This window comes from Balaenoptera borealis (genome assembly GCF_965194805.1).
Source record: "Balaenoptera borealis genome assembly, chromosome: 8".
NCBI classification, from domain to species: Eukaryota; Metazoa; Chordata; class Mammalia; order Artiodactyla; family Balaenopteridae; genus Balaenoptera; species Balaenoptera borealis.
In genome coordinates this window covers 69,309,492-69,335,741 of record NC_138865.1, presented here as the reverse complement: position 1 = coordinate 69,335,741, position 26,250 = coordinate 69,309,492, and the positions used below count along the sequence as shown (strand labels likewise).

At 42.4% G+C, this 26,250-nt stretch overlaps 3 protein-coding genes across 7 annotated transcripts in view; all 3 read right to left on the bottom strand.

Annotated features, from left to right (window-relative positions):
* Nucleotides 1-11,474, bottom strand: part of PUM3 (pumilio RNA binding family member 3) — a 40,686-nt gene extending 29,212 nt beyond the window's left edge. For 2 of the 5 annotated variants that reach the window (XM_082404396.1, XM_082404398.1), the window contains exons 1-6: nt 11,355-11,474; nt 5,617-5,708; nt 4,450-4,668; nt 1,715-1,850; nt 1,046-1,121; nt 402-509 (exon numbers count right to left, since the gene is read on the bottom strand). In XM_082404396.1, coding sequence (XP_082260522.1) covers nt 402-509; nt 1,046-1,121; nt 1,715-1,850; nt 4,450-4,668; nt 5,617-5,698 — 621 coding nt within the window. In that variant the 5' untranslated portion in view covers nt 5,699-5,708; nt 11,355-11,474. The remainder of the gene's footprint in view (nt 1-401; nt 510-1,045; nt 1,122-1,714; nt 1,851-4,449; nt 4,669-5,616; nt 5,709-11,354) is intronic. The other 3 variants (XM_082404397.1, XM_082404399.1, XM_082404400.1) reach the window with 3 other exon arrangements.
* Nucleotides 11,475-11,631: 157 nt separating this feature from the next.
* The window catches only part of LOC309634387 (histone-arginine methyltransferase CARM1-like), a 299,419-nt gene continuing 284,800 nt past the window's right edge, over nt 11,632-26,250 (bottom strand). The window contains exon 13 of the mRNA XM_082404407.1: nt 11,632-12,337. Within this exon, the coding sequence (XP_082260533.1) occupies nt 12,304-12,337 (34 nt within the window). The 3' untranslated portion in view covers nt 11,632-12,303. The remainder of the gene's footprint in view (nt 12,338-26,250) is intronic.
* On the bottom strand, nt 15,924-26,238 carry LOC309634407 (uncharacterized protein). The gene is made up of 3 exons (XM_082404467.1): nt 25,929-26,238; nt 19,612-19,726; nt 15,924-16,415 (listed from the first exon to the last, which is right to left on the bottom strand). Exons 1-3 carry the CDS (start codon nt 26,009-26,011, stop codon nt 16,257-16,259), a joined length of 357 nt encoding a protein of 118 aa, XP_082260593.1. The 5' UTR covers nt 26,012-26,238; the 3' UTR covers nt 15,924-16,256.

The following is a 26,250-nucleotide window of genomic DNA, read 5'->3' as shown; positions in this document are numbered from 1 at the left end:
AGTTTATGAGAAGTTAAGGAACTTGCTATCCTTGTGACCCTGGAGATGAAACTTAACTTCTCTGAGCCCAGATGTATCAAACGTTTAATAGGGATGATGACTAAGTTAAAGGATACAAAGTATGCACTGGTTAGCATAATTCCTAGCACACAGTAAATAATCAATAAATAGGCTGTTATTGTCTAAAGGCACACATATTTTAAATAGCAGAGTGAGTATTTGAATACCAGACTAACTCCCAAGTCCATGGGCATGCAGTAATAACCTAAGGGTAATTGGGAAAGGATCTTGAGTGTAAATTATTTATAAATTGAGTATAACAGACTACTGCTAGAGATGAGGAGGAGTTCCAACCTAAAAAGACCTTGCTGGCTTTAAGAAAGCAGCAGCTGGGAACTCACTATTTTAAGACAGTCCTTCAAACTGCAATACAGCATCTGGTTAGACCCACGTACGTGGTTCGGCAAAGGCTGCCCCTCAAGGGTCTCCAAAGATACCGAGTCTGTTGGCTTACAAGTGAATATCACTAAGTATTTATCCAAATACACAAGAATCAATAGAAGTTTACTATAAAACAGGATTAAAAAGCAACAACGAAAATCAATTCAGAAGTCCCAAATCTATTATTTTTTAAAGATCTTTGCATGATGCTTGTAAAAGCAGGAAGAAAGTAATCATGTGTTTGCATCACACATACAAAATAGCCAGCAATTTAGAACATGCAAAAGTATAGAGTTCACAGCAAGACATTCTAACGAACACTGTTGAACTAATAAATTCCTGGAGATAACTTTAAGAGAACACTGACTTATTTTAAGTAAATTATTTTAAAATGAACAGTCAAAAACTTGATAGCCTTTTCATAATTTCCTGGCGGTAAGGTCTCTCATTATTAAATTTTTTAATCAGTATTATAAAAGGTATTTGAAATTTGAGGCCAAATACATTAAAAACAGAAACAATTTCACCTGCCACAATGGTCAACTACCCTTTACTGCGAGTCAATTTCAATTGTTAAAATTGCAACTGAGTATGCCCTACTTACAGTTTTAATTTTCCCTTGAATCAACTTCTGCAAATCACTCATCAACTTCACTCTTTTTTCTTTGTCACAATCTTTTCTATAAAAGAGGCAGGAAACATAGTCTAAGTAAAGACATTATTTTAAGCACATAAAAATAAAAACCATACCAGTGTATGTTCACCCAGTTCAGTATGATTTTCTCTTCGAAGAGAACAAACTGGACATTAAAATTACTATTCCAGAGCAGCCAGAGAAAAGTAATTTTCTCAAAGGCAGAAACTCATCTCACAAGGTATAATTTTATGCATCAGTCTAAATCTTAACAGCCAGAACTTCGAAAGTAAAGAAAATAATAAAACAAGTCCAAGACACCAAGTACTCAAGTATTTCAAAACCTAGCCGAAAAGAATTGCCCTTCATTTTCTCAGAAATTTCTCAGGAAGGACGTCAAATCCATTTAAACTCTCATTCATTTTCATAAGCAGATCTGACACCATCCTAATGATTCCACACGTTTCTGCAATGGGCACACATCCAAACACTGATACCTCTACTGGAGTGTTACGAGTACTCCCTAAATAACCCAAGCGCTATGTCATTTATCTTAGGACATTTCACTATTTACTAGGTACACTGTTACTCTTCCATCATCTCAAAGGGCCTAATAAAGATGCCATTAAGTAGCATTACCTTCTTAAGATCTCCCAGATCTGCTTCGCCCGAACAACAACGTCGTAGTTGGTTTTATCACTGAGTTGCCTGCTCTGCTTCAGTTCTTTTTTCTTTTTTTTGAACTCATCCCATTTGGGTTTCTTGGCTGCTGTGTCTAGTCGTTACAGAAATTATTTTCAATTACATTTAACATTCTCAGTGCCATACACAAGTACAAATTAGGTACCTATGGCAATCACTAATCAAGATCAATACTCACTGAGGAAACTAGAAGGGGGAAAACATCATTCCCTACCAACTTATACTTTATTTCACTTTCTGAGCAGTTTACACATTTTAAATTTGGTTGACACCAACTGTTCATTTATTCAACAGCTATTTATTCTTAACAGGATACCTATTAAGAAAAAAAAAGGAAACTAAACAGATTATAAAAGCAATTTAAAAAGTTTAAGCATCTTTCTCAATTGTAAAATAAAATTTTACTCTAGAACATTAAGATCATTGGACTTGAGGTATGATCAGTTCTCAATGAAAACAAAAATTAGTCCAAATTAACATAGGAAAAACAATATTCAAAAATTCACTCTTCTGAGTGCTGTTATGTATTAAGTAATTTAATTCTTACAACAACCCTATGAGGTGGGTACCATTATTATCCCCTTCATGTCAGGGAAACAAAGGCACCAAGCAGGTAAGTTCCTTGTCCAAGGTCACGTTAACTCCTAAGTAGCAGAGTCAGGATTCAAACCCAGATATGGCTCTAAAACTTTATTCTCTGCCGTCTCTTACTCATGACAATGCACAATCAAAATTCCTCAGTTCTCTACAATTAGGGTCATGCTATAAAAGTCGAGTATCGGTTATTTTTGGTCTTCACAATCTAAATAACTTATTAATTGAATGAAAAAACCCAAAGAGGCCAAACAAAAAATAACTTAATAAAATGGGTATTATTTACACGAGTACCCTGCAAAGAACCCTTAGGAGAATAAGTTATTTCTGGATATCTCCCCTTCTCTGATTAGAAATACACTCAAAAAACAAAATTCTCCTATAATTTCAAAACCTAGGGATTAACATTTTATTTCCTTCTTGTCTTTTCCCCTACACATGTTTTATATTAATTTCCTTATTGTCTTTACTTAAACATTATGTTGTAAGCATTTTTCCATGAAACTAAATATTCCTCAAGAATATAATTTTTAATGGCATTCATTATACTACAGTGTATTTAGTTACTCCCCTTTCTGCTCACTTGCTTATTCCCAGCCTGGTAATAGAGGATTACAGGCAACAGAAGGCATATTTACCATTAATATTAGAGCATCATGTACCATGCAGCAGAGGATAATAACCAATCCAGAGTTCATTTCATTCTACAAATATATGGGCACCCTTGACATATGCCATGCTGGGTTGCAGCAGATACAACCAATTTTGGGGATGTCTAGTATCCAATCCCCCTCAGTTGCTGGTATAAAACTGAGAAAATAAAATCAAAGTTCCATTTTGAGATGCTGGGAACTTATTTCCTATAGCAAAAGGAACCAGGGCTCCACTATAATAAGATGAGGATGTGTATGCATTTAAAATGCAGGTGTCAAGAACTCCAGTGTGGAAAGGAAGATTTAGGACCTAACAGAGAAGCTAGGAAAGAGTAGGTAGGAAAGAGAAGCTGGAAGAGAAGGGGAAAAGAGAAAAGATGGAAGCTAGAGCATGAAAGAATCCTCCAGGCCTAATGAGAAATAATGAAAATTTCCCTCCTTTCCTCTCTCCCTACGCCCCTGTCTTGGAGCAGCCCTAGGCAGAGCAGAGAACAGGGACCAAGTCTAAAGAACTGAAGTAAAAAGGCCCCATGGCAGTGGTCTCAGCTGGCAGCAGAGGAGCAGTGTCAGGCTATGCCATGCTGGAGAAAAAGAGTATGAAAGACACCAGAGAAATTCTCATGATGCTGCAGAGAAGGCATATGCATGTCAGCACGCGTAACCTGGAAGCTGCTCGTTTGAGACCAGTGCAGGACAGACGATGCGCAGCAAGGGCAGGCTGTACAACAGAGAGCAAAGCTCTGGGTTAGAGACAACTGCTTAAACATCATGATGAAGAGATTAGTAGTTTGTTTCAACAAAGAGGAGCCTTGCCAACACTTCTAATCAGTTAGCAACCTATCCTGTTCCACCAATTCAAGTCAAGTCTGTCACATGTATACTATACCTTCTCTGGAAGTGTTTACCGGGTCTGAGCCATCTGATGGGTTGATGATATTAGAGTGGCCTGAGCTCTGTGAGGGCAGGCAGGGTCTATATGTTTCTTGTTCACCAGGGCATCCTTAGCCAAGGTGGATGTTTAGCTGGGACACACTGGTTATTTAAATATTAAATTTAAGTATTAACTATTTGTTTGTTGAATGAATGAGTTCATTAATTTTAGCCTACAGAAAGGAATGTTTTATTGAGGTTCCAATGCATAAAGCCATTACAATTTAGCCTAATTCCACAGCTAGGGGAATTCAGCAAGGGCCTAGGAAGTAAGGAATTCTAGGTACCAGAGGATAATTTTGACCAGAGAAGATGCTTTCTGTTTTTTATTTAATCCCATCTACCCTCCCACCCCCACCCCAAGTGTTGCCTGTCAAGGAACAAGAACAAAAGGTCTCTACCAGACTTCTAGAGTCCCTGTGCACAGTGGTTCAGGCAATAGCTCAGGCAGGGCAAGGCTTCTGCAAAAACTCTGCTAAAGGAATCAGTGCTTACCATCATTTTTACTGTCTGGCTGGAATTTTCTCTTCCTGTTGAATTTATCTGCCTGCTGGAATTTGTTCTTTGGTATTTTATCCCCTTGTTGCTTATTCTTGAACTGCTTCACACCTTTTTTCCCAGGTTTTGTGGCAGTTTTCTCAAAGTTCTTAGATGTGATTTTAGGTCCACCTTCCTTAACAACTTTTTTTGGGAATGTCTTTGAAGAACCAGAATCTAGTGACAATAATAAATAATTGTTAGTTCAATGATCCTGGGCCTAGATCTTTTATCCACTGGATTGTATTTGTTAACAGAAAATTACACACTCTTTAGTGAAACATACTTTGTTTTATTCTCAAAAACGGAGCACAGTAGGACTTAAAAAAATCAAAACAAAATTTAAAAACTGACTCTGATTATAAAATTATAATACAGGTTCATTATAGAAAACCTACAAAGTAGAGAAATACATAATAAAAACTACCCATAATTCGAGAGATAACCACTATTGCCAGTTAGGTGTACTTCTGTTTTAAGCACATATCACAAGATGAGATATTATTTATATGTCTGTGTGTCTGTGTGTGTGTGTGTGTGTGTGTGTGTGTATGTGTGTGTGTATTCAGGGGGTCAATAACATAATAGGAATCTAAGAATAAAATGAACATTTAAAATTTAGAAAGTATATCATATATAAACAAATTTAAAATGTTTATTTTTCAGAATTTCTAGTTGCAAGAAAAAAAAAAGATTGCTTAGGAAACTAGTCATTGACACAATTCCTGACTTTTCTATTTTGCAATACTGACATCTGATGGAACAATAAAGACATCACAATGAGAAATCCTGAAGACCTGGCTCACCAGTAGACGTATTAATCAGCCACAATTTATCAAACGCTAAAATAAAATGTTGTTGTGAACTAGTGAGGGAACAGCATCACTAGCCGACATGTCTTTCAAAAGTACAACATCCACCAATTATCCTGGCAATTTCTCAAAGGTCTAAGTTTCACAGGGAACATGCAAACTCATATATAGTAACACCCATTTTTTCCTACTACTTTAATCCTAACTCTAACCCATGAATAGATTGGAATCTGCTACATGCCCCCTCATCCCACCAACCGCTCCCTCCAAGGGCCAAAACAACCACATGGGAAGCATGTTTTGAGTATCTTACCACTGTTTTTATGAAATCTGTTTTTTTCTTGTGATGGCTTTGTACCTTTTCCTGCGATTTTTTTTTTCCCTTTGACTTCCATTACAGCAACTCTGGAAAACAAAAACAAAATCCAAAAAAGGATCACTGAATTGCTCTCATCCAATAGAAGTCATTAGTGGTCACTGCCACATTTACTCCTTCAAGTCACAGATGCAGGACAAATTAGCTGCGTCCAGCACAGGCACCCATGAGTCCAGGAACTACACAATCATGACTTCTAAGATTGTAAAAGTGACAATAAATACGATACCAATACAAAAACTAAGAACACACACACACCTTGGCTAGTGTGTGATGTTTTGGAGGCAACATTTCAGCAATAGTAATGGCTAAAAATAAATCATTATTTACACTAAGCATGATAAAACTGTCAGTGTTTGCATTACTTACAACCTGGGAAGACTTTGTGATGAGAAACTGACAATATTACCACTTGATTTTTTGGTCTCTATCCTAAAAAGTCAGGAACAAACATTGCACTTATCACATATTCAAATTTAATGAAAGAAGATTATCTAAAAGTTCCTTATGTAACCCAAGGTAGCTAGAACAAAAACTAACTTCAAACGTTTAATCTGTTATTCTTTTTTTTTTTTTTTTTTTAATTTATTTATTTATTTTTGGCTGTGTTGGGTCTTCGCTTCTGTGCGAGGGCTTTCTCTAGCTGCGGCGAGCGGGGGCCACTCCTCATCGCGGTGCGCGGGCCTCTCACTATCGCGGCCTCTCTTGTTGCGGAGCACAGGCTCCAGACGCACAGGCTCAGTAATTGTGGCTCACGGGCCTAGTTGCTCCGCGGCATGTGGGATCTTCCCAGACCAGGGCTCGAACCCGTGTCCCCTGCATTGGCAGGCAGATTCTCAACCACTGCGCCACCAGGGAAGCCCTAATCTGTTATTCTTTTAGAGGCAACCAAGTAATTTTCAAAGACCTCTGAAATAAGATTGTTGAAATATTTAATATTTCATTTTAAAGAAATCTGCCTAACAGGCTGCTTCTGGATAGAGACCCCACCGCGCACAGGGCAAACAACAGATAACCCCTCAGCTGCCCAAGGCTCCTGAAAGCAGCCGAATGTATCAAGAGTAAAAGTTATTATGTTTTGTCTATTTCTGTACCTTCCAAAGTTGCATATTCAACTCATTTCAAAATTTCTAAAGTTGACCCTCGCGAGTAGATGCTAGGGATCCCTAGACAATTCCAGATATTTCTAGACAAGAATTTTCCATTGAAGAACAACAAATTTCTCAAGATATTAATAGATATAAGAGAAACAAGGGGTTCTGGGGTGAAATGTATTTGGGAAACTCTTAAATGAAAATAATGAAGGAGGCGTCTTTAAGGAAAGGCAGATTCTTTTAATTTGCTAATTTAAGCCATTAATCACCAAGCACAAGCTAAAGTATGCAGGATTTCCCAACCGTGGTTGAACCACTTTTTCCTGGAATATCTCAAGGGACCAGTAGGGTCCCAAAGAGCACTCTGGAAAATGAATGGCCTCTGAATTACTCCGTTTCCTTAGATCATCAATGACTGTAGGGTCACTGTCACTTGGCTATAGCCTTCATAACCACATCTGCATCCCTTAGCTCTTCTGTGCATGAACTTTTTATTTTGATATAAGTTTAGTTTTAAAGAAGAGTTGGGAAAGACACAGAGAAAGGTCCAGTATACCCCTCAGCCTCCCCTAATGTTAACACCCTACCATGATGCATTTACCCAAACTAAGAAATAACATTAATATGATGCTATTAAATTTGGATTTCGCCAGTTTTTCCACTGACGTCGTTTTTCAATTCCAGGATACATTGCATTTAATCATCAAGTCTTCTTAGTTTCCACCAATCTGTGACAGCTTCTCCATCTCTACTTGTTTCTCATGACCAAGACACTTTTGGAGAGTACTGGTCAGGCACTGTGTAGAATATCCCACATTTGGGGTCTGTCTGACATTTTCCTGTGATTCTACTGGCCTTACGGATTTGAGGGAAGAATACCATAGAGATGAAGTGCCTTTCTCATCCCATCACATTAGGAGGAGCATGATATCGACATGACTAGTGATATTAACCTTGATCACTTGGTTAACATAGTGTTTGCAAGGGGTCTCTGCTGTAAAGTTACTATGTCTCCCTTTCCATATTCTGTTAGAAGCAAGTCACTAAAATTCAGCCCAAACTTAGGGGGAGGAGAATTAAGCTCCACTTTCTAGAGCGGGGAGTATTAAAGAATTTGAATCAATGCATTAAAATCCCCAGAGCAATTAATAAATATTTTGGATATGTTTTGAGATCATGCAAATATCCTGTACCCCCCACCGATTTTAGCACTCTCCAGTGGATCTTGCCTGCAGCAATTTCCGTGGTGTTTACATGATGATTTTCTATTTCCCTTACTTTTACCTTCATTATTTTGTATTCTTCTGTAGGGAACATTTATTCCTTCTCCTCATTCATTTAATCATTTATTTACATCAGTATGGCCTCATAGTATTTTATTATTTGCGATATGGACTAATAGTATCTTTATTTTGTTGCTAAAATTGTTCCAGCTTTGAAATCTCTAAGGTTGCTTCTGTGTCCTTTTCATATGGTCCATCCTTTTTTTTTTTTTTCCCTTAGCATATCCTTAATTCCTGGCACTTGTTCCAAGTTCACCTTTTATTTTCCTTGCCCAAGCCCTAAAATCAGCCATTTCTCCAAGGCACCCTAGAGAAATCCTCTCATTGAGATCTGAGTGCTAGGTGTGCTTGTCACTGGGGTGTCACTGCTTCTAGGTCTTTCCACCAGACAGGGCTAGGTAATATATGTATGTACATTAGCCTATGTGTATACACAAACCTGTATTTCTGTACCTACTAAGTAAGTTCATACTAATGTCTCCAACTCTAATCACGTGCCACAGGGTTATAGTTGGTAAAAACAAATGTACCAACAATAATGTGGTGTTTATCTACAGTTCTTTTTGTCTTTTCCCTCACAGTATCCACTCAAAACCCTGCTTTCCAAAGTTACTTAGGTCAGCTCTTTTCCCTCCACTCCTTCAGTGAGGTCTTTTTATAAATTTGTACTTGTTAGATGCATTTTGTTCCAGTCTGCATTCCATCTCCTGACATGTCAGTTGACTTTCTTTTCATCTGCCTATAGTCAAGTTCATTCTTTTTGGTGTACAGTGCTGATTTTGACAAACCCACAGTCAAGTATCCTCCACCACAGCACCTTACAGAACTGTCCCACACTCCTAAAAGTCCCCTGCGGAACCCCTTTGCAATCATCCTCTCCTGGCTCTCTTGGCAATGCTTGATCTTTTTTCTACCCTCTAGCTTTGTGCCTTTTCAAAAATGTCCTATAAATGGAATTAGACAATATACAGCCTTTGGGGTCTTGCTTCTCTCACTTAGCAAAATGCATTTGCTTGGGGACCCTGTACCATCACATCCAACCATCACACTCCAGTGTCTTGGAATTGTCTCCTCTTTTTCCCTTCCCTCTACTACCCCATTCAGACTCTATCTCTTGCTCACATTGTTTTCCGCCGTTAGACCCAGTCTGCTATGATCCACCGCCTGCTGCCCGATTAGTCTTCCACTATCACATCCATTTCATGTCATTTCCCTGCTCTAACACCTTCAGAAGCTTCCCACTGCTTATAGGAAAAATTTCAAACTCAGTCTGGCATTCACGGCCATTCAAAACTTAGTCCTAACTTACCCACATCACAATACCACACTGAAGCCAACCTTACTCCCTCACTATTCTTTCTCAGGAGCCAAACTTTAAAGCCATTCTCTATCAATATAAATCCTACCCATTCTTCACATCCAGCCTAAATAACAATTTCTTATCATTCCTCCTCCAGATGCCTTCTTTCTTTCTCAAATGATTCTCCTTATTCCTATGGCACATTTTGATGACCTTCTTATAACAACGCTTTGGACTTGAAATGTATTGAATACCTGCACACTATGTGCTAGAGGGCTAATGGGTTTTAAAAAAATATATACAAAAAAAAATCAGGGCTTCCCCGGTGGCGCAGTGGTTGAGAATCCGCCTGGTCTGGGAAGGTCCCACACGCCGCGGAGCGACTAGGCCCGTGAGCCACAATTGCTGAGCCTGCGCATCTGGAGCTGGAGCTCCGCAACAAGAGAGGCCGCGACAGTGAGAGGCCCGCGCACCGCGATGAAGAGTGGCCCCCGCTCGCCGCAACTAGAGAAAGCCCTCGCACAGAAACGAACACCCAACACAACCATAAATAAATAAATTAATTAATTAAAAAAAAATCAAAGTGTGGTGTGATAGAGACAAGCAGAAAATTAAAACATGGCATAATTAAGCATTATAACTGAAGTATATAAAAGGTGTTCAGAGAACCACAGAGCTGAGAGCCCAATTCTGCCTCGTGAAGGAAAAGAGGAGAGATTTCCCAGACACAGAGGGACACGTGACTGATCATGACTGATCTTTACTCCTCCCAGCAGGCTCAGCATTGCACTTTGAAAGTAATGACCATTCAGTACCCAACTTCTAAATGCTGGCATTCCTCAAGTCTTCCCCTCTCTCTTCTCCCTAGGTGATCTCGTGCAATCCCATGGCTTTCTATGCTGGACTCCCAAATTCTCTCTCCATTAGGAACATCTCCTTGGGCTCCAGGCTTGTGTATCTAACTGCCTACCTGAAACTTCCATTTAGGTGTCTAACAAACACCTTACACTTAATAGAACCAAAATAAAATTCTTTAACTATATGACCACTGCAAACCACCCCCAAACAAACTTCCTCATCTAATTTCCTCCACCCTATTCCTCCCCATTTCAGCAATGGCACAGCATCCACTCCACTGCTCAAGGAAGAAACCTAAGATTTACCTGTGAGAGTTTACTCTTCCTGGTCTGCTACATTCAATTTTTCAATAATTCTTCTCATATCTTTAAAAACACCTCTAACTCTTCAAATTCAATCTCCAGTACCACCACCCTAATTCAAACCATCATCAATAATTCAACGATAAAATCAATAATAATCCAAATTATTATCCATTTTCCAAAAAGAACCAGGGCCTATTGTGTTTCTCCCTTGCTTATAAGCCTTCACTGTGTTCTAATAATGGGAATATTTTTCCACTGTAGAGAAAATCGAGACTCCCACCATGGCCTTCAAAGCTCTACAGAACCTTCTCTCACCCTACCCCTTTATCTTATATGGCTGAACTTCTAGCTCAGTAACATCGGTCCCCCTTCCACCTCAGGGACTTAGCCCAAGTCACGGCCTCTGCTGAAAGTAGTTTTCCCTGGGCTTTCAGATTTCAGGGTTGCCTCTCGCCACGCTCTAGGTCTCGGCTTCAGGATCACATCAGACTCCTCTATCTTGTATCTCAGCACCCAGGTCATTTCCTTCCCAGCGCTTACAACCTGCAGCTGTACATTCAGGTTGCAAACTGGGCATCTAGCACTGACCGGGCGCAGAGCGGATGTCTGTCAAATACACGACAAAAAGGCTGAAAGCGTGGTAGGGAGAGGAGTTGTAAACCGCCCTTGTCGCCAGGCTCCCGTCAACCCCCAATCTCCCAGAACAGAAAAGGGCACAGAAGGCCGCCCAGCGGGTGACATGTGTGAACACCTCTACCCGAGAGACCCTCCGACTTCAGCGCCGAGCAGTCGGCAAAGCCCTCCCAGGAGCGGGCGCGGAGGACGCAGCACTCACCGCACACGTGTGACCCCGGCCAGGCGCGGGTTCCAGTTCCGCCGCCACGGCTTCCGCTTCCTCGCTTTGCCCCGCCCCCTAGTCGCCTTTTCCCTTCTTCCTCGGCCGAGTTCGGTTAAGGGGTGGGGATTAGCCGGAAAAACGGAAATTCGGCATTTCTATTGGCCCACTTGGGTTCTCACTTCGTCCAGAGGCGCGAGGGCTGCGTCACAGGCGGGTTTTGGCCCTTGGAAGGATCCGTGGGGCGAGGACGTGATAGCGGCTCCTGAAAGTGACGTCATTAACCCTGTCGCTTCCCGGCCGGGGGAGCCGGTGGCATCTCACGGGGCCTGACCAGTTGTGGAAGCGGAGGCTTGGTTGGCTTGGCTAATTTGTAGCTGGAACTGAGGCTAAACTAGTTAACGCTTCGAGAGTGCGTTCATTTGCATCCTCCCTGGCAGTCCAGCGGGGGACGTTAAAGGGAAATCTCGGGAGTCGGCTAGAATTGCGATCTCGGTTTTTTCCCGCTTCTTAGCTGTATGTCTTTGGGCAAAAGACTGAATTTCTCTGAGCCTTGGTTATGTGATTAATAAAATAGAGACGGCTGAGTCATACAGGGAAAGCGCCTAGCACATTGAATGATCAGGACAAGCGCTCAATAAACGTTTGCCGTTTTAAACGTCTGCGCATTCCTCCAGACTGCAGTTACCCCACTTAACATTTCAGGAAATGAGACTAGTTAGGATGTTATCCCCATTTTACAGATGAAGAAACACCACAAACCTGGTCTGGTCAAACAACAGAATTTATTCTCTAACAGTTCTGGAGGTTGGAAGTCGGAAATCATGCTGGGAGCGAGGTTGTGCACTCTCTGAAGGCTCTAGGGGAGCACTCTTTGCCCCTTTCAGCTTCTGGTGGTTCCAGGCGTTACTTGGCTTGGGCTGCATGACTTCAACCTCTGCCTCTGTCTTCACACGGCGTTCTCTTCTATGTCTTCCCCTCTTCTACGTTTTATAAAGACACTTGTCATTGGATTTAGGGCCCATCAGGGTAATCAAGGATGATCTCATTTGGAGGTCCTTACTTAATCACATCGGCAAAGATCCTTTTCCCGAATAAGGTCACTTTCATCGCTTCTGCAGGTTGGTACACTGACATATCTTTTGGAGGGCCACTCGGAAAGCTGAGGAATGGGTCTTGATCCTAGGGGTATCGAGCATCAGATTTTACTGTCTTCTAAATCACATTGCTTCCCGCCTCTTAAGGCATTAAGCTTGAGACTGATGATTCACTCACTAGACTACGCTTCTTGAGAGCGGGGGCCATCATTACTTCCCAGACACCTATCCCACTCTTCAGCACACAGACCGTTGATAAGTACTTATTGTCTGCCTTAAGTATTATGTTTGGATAAGCTCATTTAAGTCTCAGAAGAACAGTTAAGTACGTCTTTCCCCCTCATGCTATGGACAAAGGGGAAACATTCAGTATTTCTGATCCAGTGAGTCTGACTCCAAACTCAACGTGACTGACTCTGGACTGCTTTCTCTAATTCATTAGTTCTCCAGTGAAAGCTCAAAAGGAGAGAATACAGAACAGGAATGGCAGGAGGTCCATCAGCAGCACCTATTAGGCAAATAGTATATGGTATGTGCTAATAATAATAATGACAACAACAAAATCTTAACATATACACCCTACCTGGAAGAGATTCATTTGTATTTTCAGCACCCCATATCCTCTGAGACACATCCATGTAGCTGTCTTAAACATATACATCAAACTCTAATATTCTTCTGCCTTCTCACCAGGGAGAAAAAAGGTTGTCACATACCTAAGTCCTAGATTATTATTTATGGTGTTATTTATCAAATCTGTGCTGTCAAAAAGTTGACAAGACTGACTTGAGTGTTTTATTTGTTTGGAGTTGGAAGTATCTTGTGGTTTCGCAGACCACCACCACCAACAACAAAAGTTTTCTATAATTTTACATTTGACCAAGTTAAGCCCGTTAATTCTTCAAATATTTAATGCTCTAAATGTTGAACGTTATATGTATTCCTAGAAGCATAAAATGCTCTTCCTAAATGATATGGCATGCAATTTAATCAGGACAACCAGACCTGTACACATGCAAGAGGTTTATAGCAACATAATTAAGAGCATTGGCATTGGAATCAAAAGAACCTGGCTTAAAATCCAAGGAATATGTGACCACGGACAAGATAACTAATTTGTATGGGCCTCAGTTTCTGCATATGTAAAATGGGAATAACAGCACTTACCTTTTGGGGTTGCTGTGTGACCCAAAAGCCAATAAAGTTATCAGCTAATAGTAAATGTTTGGTGATTTGTATCTTGGGGTGGAGGGGGAGAGAGAGAGCGCACACCAAGGTGTATCCATTAGAAATTATTTTGGTTGCAAGTAATGGGAAGTTCAGCTAATAGTGGCTTAATCGATAATTTTCTTCCCCCCACAAAAATTCTGAAGGCGATTGGTTGCTGTAGTTCAGTGGCTCAACAGTGTCATCACAGACCCAAGCTGCTTTCATTCTTTCCTTTTTCGTTTGTACCTTTGGACCACCTTCAGCCATTTCCCCTATGCTTGATCCCCCCGCCTCTGACAACCACCAATCTGTTCTCTGTTTTTATGAATTCCGGTTTTTTGAGATTCCACATATAAGTGAGATCACACAGTATTTGTTTTTCTGTGTTTTGACTTATTTCACTATTGTTTTCTGACTGCAAGACGTACTTCTCAGTTTCCAGATTGATATCAGAGTTCAGGGCTAGGAGAACAGAGCAAAGATGAAATCCACTTTTTCCCCCCCAGTAGGGCGCTATCCTTTTATCTCAGAGGGAAAAGACCTGGCAGGGTTCCCCTTCTATTTAAGCACCTAGAACTCAGTCACATGGCCACCCCCAGGATTGGAAGACCATCAGACATAACGTTAACCAGGCATTTGGAGTTCATTCTTTTTCCAGCACTCCAGTAAAATTAAAGGTAACTTGGCAAATATGCTTTCATCCAACAGTAGAGATTTGTTATTTAAACTGGTTTAAAACTTAAAATAACTGTAGTAAGCTTAAACTTAAAATAATTGTAGTATCCAAGGTAGTGGATCTCAATCTTGGCCACACATCACCTGTGGATTAAAAAACAGCAACAACAACCACAGTAATTCTGATTTAATTAGTCTGAAGTGGGACCTGGGCATTGAGAATTTGGAAAGTTCCCCCAGAACATGCTAAGGTGCAGCTAAAATTGAGTTGCTTATTTAGGGAATGGAGTTCAAGTTGGTGATTTGATTTGATTTTCCAGTTAACTGAGGATTAGACCCTGTTTGATCCTTTTGCAGTCACTAGAATTAGAGAATTAAATGTATAGTGCACTTGTTTCTGTAAGTAGAATGTCTTGGACATAACTATCTCTCTTGTTGCTTGAGGTCTCCTGCAGTGATTTAACATCATTAGATAATTGAAAATGGTTTAAATTTGAGCTATACACTTCCAAATGTATTCTGGAAAATATTCACTTTTTTTTTCAATTCATCATGATTTTGTACAATTTTTCTTTTTCATAAAAATAAAGTGTTAGATGTCAGCTCCCACACATCTCCCCTCCCTCTAAATCAGTTCTTTAGAGTTCTAACTAATGGATTTTTAACTAATTGGTGTAGTTTCTCTGTTTCCCAAATGCATAAGCAGGGATAAAGGGCATGTTATTGATATAAAGCATAAGTGAGATTTTGGCAAAGATTGGGTTTTATTTTCAGGACCTATTAGAATCATAAATCCATGGAAACGGAGCAGTTGCCAACACATTTTCATTTAGTAAAAAAGAACTGCTTCTGAGTAGAGTGGATTATGTTTTTCAATACCGTACATTTGCTAAAAAGTGCACAAATATAGTCTAAACATTAATTGTGCATTTAGAATGTTCTAGTTACTGTCTAGTAAACATAAAATTGACCTTGTCCAAATTTTACTTTCTTTGGTGACACCCACAGGAGCCACAGAAAGAAAAATCAGACCATCAAAATGAAAGTGTATCTGACTGTAGTATAAAATACCACCTTTAATGAAAGATCATGCCAAAGATTAGTTAATATCACTTAAAGCCCACTTTAAGTTAAGCCCACTGGAGTTATCACTTATACATGGAGCATCAACAGTGCACTATGGTAAAACAAAACTCCTCAAGCAAAATGTACCAGCCCCAGGTTTTAGCGAGGATGAGAACAATTAACACGTTTTTGGTTTAAGTTTTCGTTAAATTTTTGTTTTCGGGCTTTATAAGAGGTATTTCCTTTGGAAACTAGTGACTGGTTTTGGCTTGTGATTTCCTTGATTTCTGAGCAATAAAGACTTGATAACCAAGCTTATTAATAAATTAATAATTTTTAAACTATTTCTGCCATTTTACTTTTAAAAACTATAGACAGGTTAAGTCAGGGCTTACAATGATGTCTAGCTCTACGTCCCTACCCAACTTTCCTCCTACTTTTAAGATGGAGAAAAGATTAGCCAACTAACCTAAGCCCATTATGTCAGTTTGAATTCTCCACGAAACAGATGCCAAGATAGAACTAAAAGGCCAAGACATTTATTGGGGGGAAAGCCTGTGAAAGGCAAGGATAGAGGGAACAGGACTAAGAGGGAAGCCTCAGACCATAATACTGATCTAATACTGATCTGACACCTGTGAAGGGAAGGACAAAAGGAGAAGGAGGTAGTAAAGAAGATCTTTTAATTGAGGGTTCTGAGACTCTGGTAATCATACCCTTGTAAGGCAAGGACTACTACAGAGGTCTGCTTACAGATATAATGGGGGCTAAGGAGTACCGAGAGGCACCTAAGTGGATCGCCTGGGCTCTACAGCGATCCCACACGTCCCCGTCTCCTCCTCCTGATGAGAGTTCATCACTCCTGCCAACACAGCGACTCCTCACTGTTGGTCCTGGACACAGTGAGTCCAAAATGTCCAGGTAGCAGCCATAGTTCAGGGGAACTCTTGCTCTGTCCTCTGCCAAGAATATGTCCCCTTTGAGACAAAGACCTCGAACTCTGCAGAGCCCAGAGCTGTAAGAACAGGAAACACAAATGGCCCCAGAGGGCCATTTACAATGATGGCAAGTGGGGCCATTCCTGCTTCTGCTCCTTAGGTCTCAGGCCTATGGAGTCTTCTTCTTACAGCACTATATAGAGATCTCTGATTTAGATTTATTTATTCTGCATTCTGGAAGATAGCATCCCATTTTTGCATATTATGGCCTCTAAGCTGGTGCTTCAACTGCACCTTTAGAAAGCCAATGCAAAGCTCTGTCAGGTCGGCTGTCTCTGGATGGTGCAGTATGTGATATGTCCTGTGGATCACATGACCTCCCTTGTTGTGAAGTGTGTTCCCTATTCAGATGCCATGTTGTGTAGTTTTCCATGACCATGGATCAGGCACTTCTTAGCTTCTGGATAGCGGTGCTGGCTGAGGCTCTTGGGCAGGAAAGGCGAGTCCATACTTGGAATAGGACTCTATCCCTATGAGGAGAAACAGCTGGCCGTTCCAGAATAAAAGGAGCCCAGCGTCATCAACTTTCCAGCAGGTGGCCTGTTGGTCTCTGGGAAACAGTGCCATATCAGGGGCTCAGCACTGGTTTCTGTTGCTGGCAGGTTCTACATTCAGAGGAATCACTAGTTAGATTGGCTTTGGTTAAGTGGAAGTTCATGCTGTTGGGCCCATGTGTAGCCTCCGTCTCTGCCATTGTGGCCTCTCTGTTCATGTACCCATCAGGCCAGCTCTAGAGTGCCCAGTGCTGCAAGCTCACTAATGTCAACTGGCCGAGTCGTTTTTGTCTTCTTGGTTGTTCAGTGTTTATTGTGGATGCCTTTTGATGGGTATTAACAATGTGAAAATTGTCACTTGCTGTGTCCACTCCCATCTGCCTCTACCCTGGACCTCCTTGTTTCCCACTGTCCTTTTCCTTCCAGGTCCCTGACCAGCCGGTTGGGGCATTGGCCAATGATAGGAATTTCTACATGTTCTCACCTTGGGCCACTTCTCCTTCCACATAAATTGGATGACCAGGAGCACTGCTTGCCCATTAGGAAGATTCTCCCCCTCTGCTGTCTTTCAGCCTGAATGAGGTTGTAATGCTACTATTTAGTTTCAGTTTGCACCCCCAAGCCTAGCCAACTCATCTGTAAACTGTGCTTGGGCTTTCTCCTCCATCAGCTATTTGTAAGGCACCCAGCTCTGTGGCCATCGGGGAGAGACGAGGAAGCGGGGCTGGTGTAATCACGTGGGTGATATGGAGGTCTGGGTTTTCTATTCGTGCAGCTGACACATGCCCTCTGGTTTTACTTGGGTTCAGTCCCTGATATACCATTTCCACATTATAATGGATTGTTGCTGGGCCCTTTTCACTTTATGCATTGACAGGTGAGACAGAACCCACCTCCTAACGGGCAGCTGTGGGTGGATGGTCATTGGTACACTATCATCAAGCACTCTGTCTCTATGAGGGCTCAGTAACATGCTAGGAGCTATTTCTTCAGATGCACATAATTCTCCATTACAGATGGCAAGGCCTTGCTAGAGAACCCCAAGGCCCTGTGTTATGATCCTCCTACTTGGGCTTACCATGAACTCTGCGCTTGCATCTTTTCTCACCACTGACACTTCCCACACCACAGGGTCTGCCCCATGTTCTGCTCTAAGTGGAGAGGCTGCTTTCACTACAGCCTAGACCTGCTGCACAGCTCCTTCCTGACCCAGGCTCCACTCAAAGGTGGCAGCCTTCCACACCCTCCAGCGCATGGACCAGAGCAAGATTCCCAGGTGTGGACTATCTGGCCTCCAGAACCTGAAGAGGCCCCCCAGATATTGTATTTCCTTGTTTGTAATAGGGAATCCAAGAGGCAACAACGTGTCTTTATTTTGGAGGGATATCCTGACATGCCCCGACCCTAAAAATGTGTACCTCCTTTTTTTTAGTCCTAGATTTTTAGGATTCCTGAAAACTTTACTGAAGTGGCCTGTCCCTGAAACTCTGTAGAGTTTATTTCCCACCTTCTTGAACACATGCTTCTTACCAAGGTCTCTAGCATGCTAGCCATGTCTTTATTTTACAAATGTAATGCATCAGTGTGATGTTCTGCGGGATGTCCAGATGGTCCAGATCTCTTTGGACTATATTAAGACAGAAGGTGGGCGAGCTAACATAGCCCTGGTGCAAAACTGTAAATGAATATTGTTGTTCATTCCAAGGAGTGTGAACTGTTTCTGATCCGATTTTCCATCTGTTTTTTCCATCCTATTTTACCATCTGCTGTGGTAACTCAGGCATTTCACCTCTGCTCTGTGATTTGAGTAAAAACATAGTGTTTGCCCCATTCCCCCAGGGTCCTCGCTGGAGTGTTAAATCCCATGTCCCAAGAAAGTGACCCCAAGTCAGAGTTTTCCCGCTTGTTCACTCTTACCTTCCAGCCCCTTGGTCAAGCACCCTCATAACCCAGTCCCTGGGTAGTCTTCTTCCCTGACAGTTGTATGCTGGCCAACTCGTGCTGGTCCCATGGGAGGGGGGGGGAGTAGTTTCTCTTCTCCTTCATCAGGCCCAGCATGTCCTCTGCTGGGCTATGCTGGACTTAACCCTAGTTACTGGCCTGGCAGCCAGGAGAGGCAGTGGGGGCAGCTCCTGAGAGCAGGGCTTCGGGGAGCAGGTTTGTCTTGCAGGGAGAGGCCTCTGCAGTGTCTTCCTGCTTAAGCAGAGTGTGGATCTTTACGAGGCAGTGTGGCCACCTCTGCAAGCTCTGCATGTTCAGGGCAGTCAGAAGAGCAAAACTGGGGGCACCCGCTCATGTCCCCATCCCATAGCTCAGGGTCTCAAGTTCTCCCAAGTGGGCCACTGGCCTCAGTGTAACAGGCTGCCTTGGCTAAGCATTTTAAAGGTTCTGGAGACCCGTGACTCTGGAATCTTGGGCTTGCTCTTCACGTTGTCCTCTCCCGCAAGGGACAGGAGCCTCTTTGCAAGTGACCAGAGATGCCTCTGCTTCCTTCACTCGCCTTTAACTATCTGTTTCCAGTCCTCACCGTCACTCTGCAGGGAGTCCTCCAACTCCACTCCCCTTAGATACACGGAAGCACCCCATAACCTTCAAATGCCTGAACCGCCGCCCTGGCAAGGGCATTCCTCTCCACCAGGGGACGCCCTGCTCATCAGTGGTGATTGTTTTTAGTAGTTGAACAACCATCTGTGCCAAGGACTAGCTGTGCCCCACTTACCACTTGGACTGGGGTCCTCTTCACCAGCCTGTGGTGAGTGATCCCGTCTCCAACCCCATCTTCTTGCCAGCTTTCTGGAACCACTCCTGGTACCAGTGGTGTTATTTCAAGTTTTCTGGGAAGCAAAAGCAGAGTTAGAAACATAAGATTTATGCAGGGAATAGCCTGTAAAGATAAAGGGAAGAGGAAGCGGGGTAAGAGGAAGGGCCTCGGACTGCAATGCGGGAAGGAAGGATTGTACAGGAAGAGCCCCAGAGAACAGCTCTGAGAATGCTTTGGCCAGGCTGGTGTGGAGACTCAAAGCAAAAACTGGCCGTTAGAAGAGTCCCGAGTTGGGCAGGGATGGCCTGGCTCTTGCATCGCAGCCACGTTCTGTCGTTGGCTTGGAGAAGCCCCGGAAGCCTGTGGCCTTGGTTTGGACACTGTGGTGGATGCCGAAGGTCTGAGAGCTGGAGGCCTTCAGCTAACCCCACCTCTCACCTCCTGCAGCAAGCTCTCTCCTGAAGGAAGACCCGAGCGGTGCACACTCTGCCTGGCACTGTCATATGACTGGTTTAGTGTCAAGACCAGGACAAAAACCAGAACCATCACCAGGGCTTTAGAAGCCTAACCTTATGTCTTTCCTATATTTAGGGGGACAAGATAAATTTCTACCATATACTCTTTAACATATTATCTAGTATTTAGCAACTCAAAGCAATAGGTCTTCCAAAAAAATAGCTCCTTGGACAATAAATTATATAAACTATTGAATCAAAACATGACTTCGCATTGAAAGTAGACGTTAGGTTGTTGGGGAGTACACAGTCCAGTGTTTGTCTTAATACACTTTATTGCTGAGGTTTAGTATGTGCAAGGCCGGGTGCTCTTGGTGTTCTGTCCACAAGACAGGGACGTGAAAATAACAATTTTTAATTTTTAATGGAATTTTTAATTTGGTGGCTGAGTATTTCACCTATATTAACACCTGAATTTTTACAACATCATATCATTTCACAAGGATTAGCTGTGTGAAAGCAGGGAAACTGTCCTCTGTTTGCTGCAGTATCTCTAGGGCCTTGCAGATTGCCTGGCACATATTCAGTTGTCGATCACATTTGTGAAATGGGTGTCATTGTTAAACTATAATTGCAGAAGTATAAGGATCAGAGCTTATTTATTTGTGGGCACATAGTAAGAACTTGAGTCAACAAATTCAGCAACTGTATTTATTCAGTGGCTATTCTGTCCCAGGCACTGTTGTAGGCACTTGGGATATATATTAGTCAACAAAACTAAGACTTGCTGATAATAAACACCAAACAATAACAAACACTATATAAGGGCATTGTAGGATACATGAGAAGTACTATAGTAAAAAGAATAGGGCTGGGTAAAGAGAGAACCAGAGTGGGGGAACCGGTTATAATACCAAATAGGGTGGTCCAAGTAGGTGTCACTAAGGAGAGGTTTGAGGAGAAATCTGGGGAGGTTGGGAGTTCGCCAAACATGCATCTGGGAAAGGAGCCTTCCAGGCAGAGGAAAGAGCTGGAGCAAAGGACCCAAGGCAGGAGTCAGGACCCCACATGACTATGTCTTTGAGGAACGGGGGCAGGCCAAGGAGGCTGGAATCGGCCAGGGAGAGGAGTAACGGGAAACAAGTTCAGGAGGAGGGCGGGGCTGGTTGGCAGGTGGTGAAAGGGTTTTTAGGCCATTTTAAGGACTTTGGGTTTTATTCTGAGTGAAAAAGAAGAGCCGTCTGAGGGTTTTGAGCAGGGGAGAAAAATGATCTGACATCGAAACAATAAACTTCTGTAGGATTAATGAATATGTGAGGTAGATAGAATCATGCTACCTTATTGCCCATGAACTGGTTCAATAAAACTCAATGTAATGATACATATTTTTTTGCTGATTTTTCCTGATACTCATTCTTTATCTCTAGGGAGCTGCTTGTCTTACGTAACTTTATCATTCCCACTTTCAGCAGCAGCAGAAGGAATTATTTGCCAACCACTTAATCATGACTAACTAGATACCGTTGGATAGTTTCGAGAGCACTTTTCATATGTATTATGTCACTCAAATCATCACAACTATATGTAGTGTTACATTACCGATATATCACTAATACAGAAACAAGTTCAAAGAGACGATATATATATTGCTCAGTCACACATTTAATAAATGGCAGAGTATGAATTTTGTCTCCTCACCTAGTGTTTGTAAACCTACATTCTAGGTCCTAAAGACAGAAAGTGGTTTAACTTCCCTAGGAGGGGTTCACAGTTAGGTGGGAGGCCAGGAGAGGAATAAAGAAAAATATGGTAAATATCAGAATAAAGAAGTAAAGGCAAAGTGCCAAAGTTATGGTGTGTTCAGCAAAAAGGTCCACAAAGAGGACAACGGTCCTGATGGTTGGTGGCCTCAGATACACTGAAGCAGCGGGGCGTGGGGCTCAGGTGGTGGGAATAGTACCGGCAGATGCTTGGGGGTCAAGACGAGCATTGTGCCCTCTGGGAATGGTTGGAACCTCCATTTTGAGTGGAAGGAAGTTGTAGGAGACAGGATTACAGAAGGTAGAAAAAAGCCACATGATATAGAATCTTAAGCCATAGGCTAAGACCATCTGTACTTTATCCACTGGAAGTTGCCAATGATTTCTGAGTGGAGATGGTGATGTTTACAAAGTTTTTGTTTTTTAACCTCCTTGAACTTTTAAAGAAAGTTCAATATAACATGACTGTTTAGTGGGGGTTGACATGAGAGGCAATGTCTTAGAATGAGTTCCTCCAGAAGTCAACCTTAAAACCAAGACTCAAGTGAAAATAACTGATTTTGGGGGTGGTGCCGGGACATATCAACATGGGACTGGGGGAGAGAGATGGGGAACAGAAGGCAGACAGTAAAAGTATTCATTGTCAAGTAATTTATCATTGTGGATAACTGGAGATTAGTCTTGTTGGGGGACTCTGGGAGCCCGTGTAGGACATACAACTCAGAGGTATCCCACCCAAGGGATGCAGGAGCTGAGGTGTTTATACATGAGCTCCCAGCAGTCATTGGTTGAGGGCTGCTCCTGGGGGGCGGGGATTCGAGGTTCCCCAGAACCATCAAAATGCCATCTGGTAGCATTGGAGAAACAGACATAAATGCACCTGCTGGCAATGGAGGGGGGGGGCAGTGTGCAGAATAGAAAGGGGTGGGTGATACGGACAGACTACTGGCAGGATCTGCTACAGGCAGGAGCAGCAGTAGGTTAAGACCCCTAAGCAGAGAGTCACATGGGTCCAGACCAATGTGCTGACAGCAGGAAACGAAAAGAAGGAACAGATTTCAAGAGCTTTTATAAAGGAAGAACTGCAAGGCTTGGTTTTATAGACCCTTGCCTTAGAAGGCAACAAGGGACTCTGTCCACTTAATGACTGTGGAGTTAACCTCTGAAAAAAGTTCACCTGCCCCACATGTATTCTTTTTAATACATTAGGGAAAATAAGTACTTACAAGACTCATCATTTATAACACCTATGAAATACACATATTAGGGAAGGATCTGGGGAAAGGAATGGTAAAGCTTATAAACAGACTCATGGGAGAGTAACACACATCCAATTTCCAGACTTGCTCATTTTAGCCAATCTGTCTTTTGCACGGGAACAAAAGAAAAAGTAATGAAGAAATAACGTAAACCAAGAAACATTACCTATGGATAACGGAGATAAAAAATAAGGTAAGTATAACCTAGCAGTTTGTTCAAATATTTCAAGCAGGAGCTTTTGAGAAAACTCACCAAAGGCTGAAGGTAGAAAATGGAAGGAGCATGGGAGAGTAATTTACTGAGGCGTTCATTCAATCTCACTCTCAAAGCTGTCACTAAAAAATAAGAGGTCTTTTCCCCTTTTCTCACCCCTATGCTCCTTGGCAAGATAGTCAGACTTATTAAAAAAAAAAGAAAGAAAGAAAGGGAAAAAGAAAAAGGCTGTGTTCCTGGAAGAATGGAGCTGAAATGTCCAACAGGGAAAACACTGCGGGGATTGGAAGGGCAAAATCCGGGCGGTGATGGGCAGTGGCGTGGAGGCGGGGTCAGGGACTCCTGGAATGTGGGCGATACAGGGTGGGGCAGGGGCACCTGCCTCAGAAGGTCACGGGACCTGGGAAATGGGCATTTCCTCGGCCGCCATCACAAACTAAAGATTAAAGGCTCACTCCTCAGTTTTGGGGGCAGCTGACATCCTGTAGGATTCTTTAAGATCCACGAGCGAGGGAGCGGTTTCCACAAACCCAGCTGAAAATATTCACTACCTCTGGCGGTTGGGAGCGCAGCCCAATCAATCTGATTTCAAAAGAAAAAATGCTGATTCCTGCAGCAAATTCATCCCTGCAGTAGAAGAAATATATAACCTTTCCCTTTTCTGTTTGCTTTGTTGAAACTATGCGCGCCGTTCTGAGGTTCGGATGGGAGGGCAGCGAGTGATATTTTGCCAAGTGTATGGATGGAACCATCCTCCGCGTGACTTTTCCCAGACCTTGTTCGTCTCTGGAGGCTCCTCCACACTGACATTCTCAGTGATGCAACGAGAATTGATTTTTTCCCCTTTCTTCTCCTAAATTCTTCTCATCTTTCCATCACATTTGACAGGAGAACAAGAATGGGCACATATGCCCAAGGGGATGGAGATCTTTGAAAGGTACATATTTGAAAGGAAAAAGGAAAAAGGAAAAAGCAAGGAGAGTAAGCAAAGCAAGGAGAACAGGAAGATGAAATGGGAGAGTGAAGCAGAAGAGGAGGCTGGGGTATAGGGGGAGGAAGTGGAGAAAAAGCAGAGTAGAAAGGCTGAGAGAGGAGAGGGAGGGAGGGAGGGGACAGGCTTGGTCACCCTCTGATCCTTTTGCCTTAAAGAATACCGTAGATGCTGACCATTCAGGGTTCCTTCCTGTCGGCGAGACAATCTGCAAAAGTACATTTGGGCCAGCGTTTACAGGTATAGGAGAACTAGCCAAATGTCTCCTTGTAATATTTAATTTACTTAGTGACATGGACATACTCAAAGCCACATTTAAAATAAGATACAAATTTGGAAATATTGTTTGCTTTTATGTTTCATTTAATAAAGCCTTCATATTCATTTTTTTTTTTTTGTCTAGGATGTCTTTGTTATTTTTTTTTAGCTTGCCTTATTCATATTCATTTTCTTTAAAAATTTATTTATTTAATTTATTTATTTTTGGCTGCATTGGGTCTTTGTTGCTGTGCATGGGCTTTCTCTAGTTGCAGCGAGCGGCGGCCACTCTTCGTTGAGGTGCGCGGGCTTCTCATTACGGTGCCTTCTCGTTGCGGAGCACAGGCTCTAGGCGCGCGCGTGCTTCAGTAATTGTGGCACTCAGGCTTCAGTAGTTGTGGCTCGTGGGCTCTAGAGTGCAGGCTCAGTAGTTGTGATGCATGGGCCCAGCTGCTCTGCAGCATGTGGGATCTTCCCGGACCAGGGCTCGAACCCATGTCCCCTGCATTGGCAGGCAGACTCCCAACCAGTGCGCCACCAGGGAAGCCCCATATTCACTTTTGATGGAAGTATCCTTGTCATCAATAGAGGCACTTTTGGAGTCACCCAATACTGTTTTCAGAAAGGACTTTCAACATTCAAGTTTACCACCCAGGAATAATGACTGTGTAATATTTCTTTGTCCCTTAAAAAAAACCCAAAAAACAAAAAAACCTGATTCTCTCAGGAGCCTTCTACTCACATCCAAAATCTGCATTGATCTGAACTAGTTTATGGCTCATCTTCTCTAAGCAATATTCTATTTTTCAACATAAGGTAATTGAGAGAAAATCTTATAAATGAGAAAGTCTGTAAGGACTGGATTCAAAGGTGATTTGCTTTCATTTTTCTTTGAAGTAAAATTCAGGCAAGTATGACACAGTTTTTCTAGAAGAGAGAATTTGATGGCTCAAGGCAAAGCTGATTAGTTTTAGCTTAAAATACTCCAGAGACTCCTTGAGACCTCTGCTGTCAGACCAGACCGGGAACAAATTCCAACTGAATCACACATAGAGAACACCTTCTAGGAGGTATTTTAGCTTCCATTAGGTTCTGGACTATTCTAGCCAGGTCAGCCTCTCCAGAAACTATGCCGTGAGGGAGCCTCACCTGTCACCAGCGGTGGTTCTCAACTGAGACTATTCTGCCCCCCAGTGGTCACCTGGCAATGTCTGGAGATATTTTGGGTTGTTATTACTGGGGTGTATTCGTCAGAGTTCTCCAGAGAAAGAATCCATAGTATCTGTGTATACATACATAGAGAGAGAGAAAGACATTGATTTTAAACAATTGACTCACGTGATTATGGAGGCTGGCAAGTCCGAAATCTGTAGTTCAAGTCGAAAGGTGATCAAGATGAAGACCCAGGGAAGAGCTGACATTGCAGTTCAAGTCCAAAGGCCGTCTGCTGGCAGAACTCCCTCTTGCTTCCAGGAGGTCAGTCTTTTGTTCTATTCAGGTTTTCAACTGATTGGATAAGGCCCACCCACCTGATAGGGGCAATCTGCTTTCCTCAAAGTCAACCAATTTAACGCTATCTCATCCAAAAGCACCCTCACGGAAACAGGAGGTGATGGGACTTTTCCAGTTTGTAGGGAGCTATTAGATTCATCTGGAAAGA